This window comes from Pteropus vampyrus, unplaced genomic scaffold (genome assembly GCF_000151845.1).
Source record: "Pteropus vampyrus isolate Shadow unplaced genomic scaffold, Pvam_2.0 Scaffold160, whole genome shotgun sequence".
Classification (NCBI taxonomy): Eukaryota; Metazoa; Chordata; class Mammalia; order Chiroptera; family Pteropodidae; genus Pteropus; species Pteropus vampyrus.
In genome coordinates, this window is record NW_011888941.1 from 3,408,725 (window position 1) to 3,414,931 (window position 6,207).

The window sequence follows — 6,207 nt, forward strand, 5'->3', positions numbered from 1 at the left end:
CTCTGTAAGTTGGCCTGATTATTTTTCATACATGACACACGAAGAGGTCGCACTGGCAGAGGTTAAGCAGCCTGGCAGAGGATGCCCAGTGATTGATAAGTGGTGGAAGCTGGATTTCACCCAGCGCCAGCAGTCTGACTCTGGACCTGAGAGCCTGAACACCATTCTTGTCACATCTATGAGAAACAAAAATTAACACCATCTTTTAAAAGAGCTTTTGGGGAGATTTTCTTCCTTCCCATCAGTGTTTCCTAAAGTGATACTATAGCAGCGCTACAGCGATCCAAGATGTTGCATTACGGACAATAGCATAAAGGGTAGATGGGATCTAGCAGGATTATGTCTTGCAACTACATGTGAATGTGCATTTATCTCAAAATAAACCTAAACAAATTTTATAATAGCAGCATCAACTACCATGAATTCGTCTGCTCAACAAATATCTGTTAGATGTCTTCTATGTGCCAGGCACTGTTCTAGATACTGGAGAGACAGCAGAAAAGGACACAGTTGGAAATCCTGGACCTCATAGAATTGTCATTCTAAGGGAAGTTGGCTTGTCCAAAGCTTCATTCAATACAATTGTATATAATTCAAGTTAGTAATACATGCCTATCACGTAAATGTTGATTACAAGGTATTCACTTCCTGATCCCCTGCACAGTAGGTCTGATTAGGTTTCCCTCAGTTACTGCACCAGGCTCATAGTATTTGTGAATACCAAGCCTTACTGCAAATGGTAAATAAATGAGTCATTCTTTCTCTCTAGTCTAGTGTTTAGAAAACCTGCAAAATGTAAACGCTTCTCTATTCAACATGTGCTTGGAAAGTCTAACTCCCTTCTCTTCCCTGTGTTTCTTTGCTCTAGGCTACAGAGATTGTCCAAGTACGAAGCTGTGGACAGTTAGTTGTCTCAGAAAAAAATGCGATGTGATTGATGAATTGCAGATCCTGGGTAGTTCTCCCAAAGACAGATCTTTCTCTCCACCATTCCGGTGCTCGAGGGATCTGAGACATCCGGGAAGAAGATGCGGCTGGCAGACAGAAAACGGCAACCACCAAAGCCCTGAGGGGCATCCTTCCAGGCATTTCTGTCCCAGCTGCAAGTTTTCCCCATGATGTCCTGTAACAGCACGTCCATAGAGACTTTCGAATACCTGCTGCCGAATGGGAGCAATGCGTCAGACTCGGGGGCGACCATGCCACCCGCACCCCTCCGAGTGTGCTTGGCAGTAATCATGATGCTTATGATCGTGGTGGGGCTCCTTGGCAATGCTGTCGTCTGCATCATTGTGTACCAGAGGCCCGCCATGCGCTCCGCCATCAACCTGTTGCTAGCCACGCTGGCCTTCTCCGACATCATGTTGTCCTTATGCTGTATGCCCTTCACTGCCGTTACCCTGATCACTGTCCACTGGCACTTTGGGGATTACTTTTGCCGGCTCTCCGCCACACTCTATTGGTTTTTTGTCCTGGAGGGCGTGGCCATCCTGCTCATCATCAGTGTGGACCGCTTTCTCATCATCGTCCAACGCCAGGATAAGCTGAACCCACGGAGGGCCAAGGTGATCATTGCTGTGTCCTGGGCACTGTCCTTCTGCGTCTCGGCCCCCTCGCTGGCTGGCTGGACTATCGTGGAGGTGCCAGCACGGGCCCCCCAATGCGTACTGGGCTACACCGAGTTCCCGGCTGGTCGTGCCTATGTGGTGATGCTGGTGGTGGCTGTGTTCTTCGTACCCTTCAGCGTCATGCTGTGCTCCTACCTGTGCATCCTGCACACTTTCCGGAAGAATGCCACCCGTGTCCACAACCAGTCCGACAGCCTAGACCTGAGACAACTCACCAGGGCTGGCCTGCGGCGGCTCCAGCGGCAACAGCAGGTCAGCTTGGACTTGAGCTTCAAAACCAAGGCCTTCACCACCATCCTCATCCTTTTTGTGGGCTTCTCACTGTGCTGGTTGCCACACTCGGTCTACAGCCTTCTGTCCGTGTTCAGCCGGAGGTTCTACTGTAGCCCCTCGTTCTACACCACCAGCTCCTGCATCCTGTGGCTCAGCTATGTCAAGTCTGTCTTCAACCCTGTCGTTTACTGCTGGAGGATCAAAAAATTCCGTGAGGCCTGCATAGAGTTGCTGCCCCAGACCTTCCAAATCCTCCCCAGAGTGCCTGAGCGGATCCGAAGGCGAATCCAGCCGAGCACCGTCTACGCATGCAACGAAAACCAGTCTGCCGTCTAGGGAGAGGCCGGCGAGGTGGACGAGGTGCACCAGGACTGGGGCCAAGACGGAGCCCCTCTGTCCTGCTGCTCTGTTTCCTGGCACTTGAATCGTACTGGGCATTTTGTGGTGGTCATTTAAGCACAATGGTACTCATTTGTTACCAGATGAGCTGCGGCTCCCAAGTTTGCAAAATGAATTATTTTTGTTTCTCGCTGCAGGAGAACAGAGGTGGATTTGATGGAACCTGGACAGTAGTTAAGATGCTGGGAAATGGCGGCGGGGGTGGTAGGGAGGTGCAGAAGGTGGGCAGGAAGTTAAGGAGGGCAGCAGGGAGTAGAGTTGGTTGAGTGTGGGGCAGGAGGAAGGTTCTGTCTGAAGGGCTCCCTCTGTACCTGATGTGAGAAACCCAGATAGGCAGCATCTCCCTGGGAAGCATTCATTTCATTTGACGCCCACATTCTTCAGAGGCATTTACGTTTGTGGTGTATGGGGAAGTGTGCAAGGTTCTTTACGTTGATCAGATGTGCATTCCTGACCAGGCCAAATTATCCTTTCTAGAAACCAAAATCACACTGGGAAGCGGAGTAGCCCCTGTGCTTCTCAGCTCTCAGTATGACATATGGGAGGCCTCAGTGGCTCGAAGCCCAGGGACTGTTCGGGGGCAGCTCAGCTGAGATGAGAAGCCCGCCTGAGTGCTCCTGCATGTACTCCACCCCTCCTACCTGCACAGCCCACCCCATCCTTGCACCCCAAGGCCCTTCACCCTCGCTGTCTGTGCTGGCAGTCTCTGTACCCCTTCTCTCTTCCCCTTCGCCGCTCCCTGTGCCTTCCTTTGTTTTCATTCCATCCGTACCCAGTGCACAGAAAAGAACACGGTCCTCTTCTTGTAATTCATCTTTTCCTCAAGTGTTTGTAGCGACTTGCTTTCCGTCTCCCAAGTGGTCAGTGGGCTTTGTTTACATGTTTCCTCTCGACACCCTGAGGCTTCAGCCTCTGTGAGCTGCCACATTCACTTCAGCACTGGAACTGCTGGCAGGGTACGTACTGGACACCCAACTGGCTGGCAGTTCCCCATTGATCTCTATGCTCCTCCTACCTCATTCAGACGCTGTCCTCTGGGCCACCTACCCGGGATCTTGGTCCTCTGAGCCCAGGCAGGACCGGGGCCCCGGAAGTGCAGCCACCTAGAGGAGACCTTTCTGCTTGTGCTGTACCCTTGGCCACTGTACCCAGGGCTACCCGTTACCACTGGGGACATGAGATCAACTTCTCTGAGTTTAAGGCACACCACTGAGCCCACAAAGCTCTCTTTACAGCTTTAGATCTGAAGAGAGTGGGAAATTTAAGGAGAAATTCAGAAAATCCAATTCCAAGTCTAACTCAATCAGGAACTAGTTGTGTGAGCTTATTTGTTGCACCTCACTTCTCTGGACCTCAGTTTCCCCATTTGCCAAGTGAGGAAGCAGGTCTAGATCATCTCCAATGTCTCTTTTATCTCCAAACATTCTGATTCTAAAATGTGTGTGTTGTTTACTCGTATCGCCGGATCCCCTACATTCGTTTATCTACCCATGCAACAAGCCTTTATTAAGTGCCTACTAGGTGCAAGGCACTGTGGGGGAGATAGTGACGAATGGACACAGGCTGTACCCGAAAGCAGTCGGATTCATCGCCATATAATCACAACTCAAATTTGGCCTAAGAACACAGATGCCCCCTTTTGTTTCTCTTCTTGTTTCCTTTCCAATATTGATATTAAGAGGCCAGCTCCTCGTTCTCACACTGGCTTCCTGTGGCACTCGCAACAGAGGCAGGAAAAAAAAAGAGAGTTAAGAAGAACATAATTTACATGATCTAAACCCAGAGGAGGATTTGTCCAGAAAATAATTAACACCTTTTCTCATTAACTCCACCCTCCTTTTATACCCAGATGGAGAGAGAAAGATGATAGCAATTGGCCTGTAATTGATTGAGGTGGCACCCATCCCGAATGCCCCCAGCAAGGGCAGAGTTTGCCTTCAGCTCCCAAGAAGCAGACTTGCACGGTCTCTGGCGTCCAAGAGCACAGCCAGACCTCCGAGGGGACCAGGCCAGTGGGTGTCTCCCCTCTGGTGGGCATTTAAGGGTGTTCCTCCAGAGCCTTGAGTGAAAAAGAAATCACAAAACCGAATGAATGAAGGTACCAAAATTTACATCAATCAGTGTTATATGATGTATGTTGGACAGTAATATATGTTTCAAAGTAATAATTTTGTATATATTTTAAATAAAGTATTATTGTTCTTTCAGTGTATAAGACTACGTTATTGCCCAAACTAGCACCAAGGCCATGAATAGTAAGCAAAAGTCAGTGTCCAACATCTCCTAAGACACAACTTTAGGAAATCTCAGATCTGTAAGTTACTAACCAAGCCGGATGACTAAAGAAGGGTATTAACAATAAGATAAAACCAGGACACTGTTTGAGCAATGTGGTCACAACTAGGATGCCCACATTTTTTAAAAATCACAGCCCTGTTAAGTAACTCCAACTAGTGAGTCTTAACCTCTGACTTTCAGTGTGCCACCTTCAGACCTGTAACGAACTTCTCCTTCTTAAGATAATTGCACAAATGCCCAGTTCTAGTCTCCTGTGAGGCTTGCTGGACAACCTACTGCTTCTTTGTTTTGTGTTTTCATCTCCTCATTAGCCCTGGGGTCACCCGAATCTTGGGGTACCTATTTTTTGCGGGACCTTGAGAATAATTAGGATTGAGGAGGCCAGTACCCAGGATCCTTGGGAGAGCCTTGGCTCAGAAAATGAGACACTAATAAGTCTCAGAAGTGTCATCCTAATTCTGACTACCCCTGAAAATCCACTACCTTTTCATCTTGAATCCTGGTCCCTGATGTTGGGGTGAAATGAAAGCAAATTTACTCTAGGACGTTCTGACCACCAAGATGAATGACAAAAATCTAGATCAATTCCTACTTTGCTATTCTGAGCCCTAAGTGTGCTAGTCCCCAAAGTGACTTAAAACACATGCTGTTTTTGAACTAAAGCTCCTCTAGGTATGCATTTTGAATGGTGCTCTGCTCCCCTTGCTCATGCAGTTGGCAGCCTGGCTCCCAGAGCCCCCAAAGTCTCAGAGTGCCGGAGCCCAGGTTTTTGCTCTAAAGGAATGCACAGGTGTTGAAGCAGAGAGAGCATGTGCTCCGGATGGGATGGTCTAAACCCTAGAGCCACCTTGCTCTCTGTGTGATTCCAGGCAAGAGATTCTGGATAATTCTGTGCCCCAGCTTGCTTACTTCCTGAATGGCAAAATACTTCCAGCCAGAGGGCTCCATGAAGAATAAATGAAATAATGTGTGTAAAAGACCTCGTCCAATGCCTGGGCCATGGTGGGGCTGAATATACGGTGGCAACAATGATTACAGTTGTACAGTCAACTTGATTTACGGCCGAGGTTTGTCCTTTTGGGGCAAGGTAGAAACTGGCTGTTCAGTGCCTTTCCTTATCCTCATGCAGCCCTAAGATTTTAGCATTCATTTGACAAGAATACACATCTACTGAAATCAAGAACATGGATTTGACTTCAAAGAGCAAAATTCTTGATGGCCTTAACTGCACTATTTCATTCCACTAGAAACTCTCCCCGGGCTGCGTGTCGGCCTCCCGGGGCTGCTAGCAGAATGGAGTGGGTGGGTGGGTGCAACCCCATTTCCATGCCAGGAAAGGCAACCGAAGATGCACATCCCGCTGCTCTGAGGGCAGTTCTGCAGTCTACAGAGAGCTCAGTAGCACCTCTGAGAAGGTAAGGAACCAGGAGAGAGAAAGGAGTGTGGCTTGGGGTAAAAGAGTGAGGCTCTTATAACAGACACTCAACTCTAAAGATCAGGCAGGTAGGATCTCTGTTCATGTGGTGGTTCAGGACTGAAGTTCCTTCCATCTAGGTTTTTTCTTTTTTTTTTTAAATCCCCTGAGGCATTGTCCTCATCTTGTGGTGAC

General features: G+C 48.6%; 1 protein-coding gene across 4 annotated transcripts in view; it reads left to right on the forward strand.

Annotated features, from left to right (window-relative positions):
• GPR45 (G protein-coupled receptor 45) overlaps positions 1 to 4,510 on the forward strand; it is an 81,074-nt gene extending 76,564 nt beyond the window's left edge. For all 4 annotated transcript variants that reach the window (XM_011370135.2, XM_011370136.2, XM_023536605.1 and 1 more), the window contains one exon: positions 869 to 4,510. In XM_011370135.2, the coding sequence (XP_011368437.1) occupies positions 1,116 to 2,237 (1,122 nt within the window). In that variant the 5' untranslated portion in view covers positions 869 to 1,115 and the 3' untranslated portion in view covers positions 2,238 to 4,510. The remainder of the gene's footprint in view (positions 1 to 868) is intronic.
• Positions 4,511 to 6,207: the final 1,697 nt, after the last annotated feature.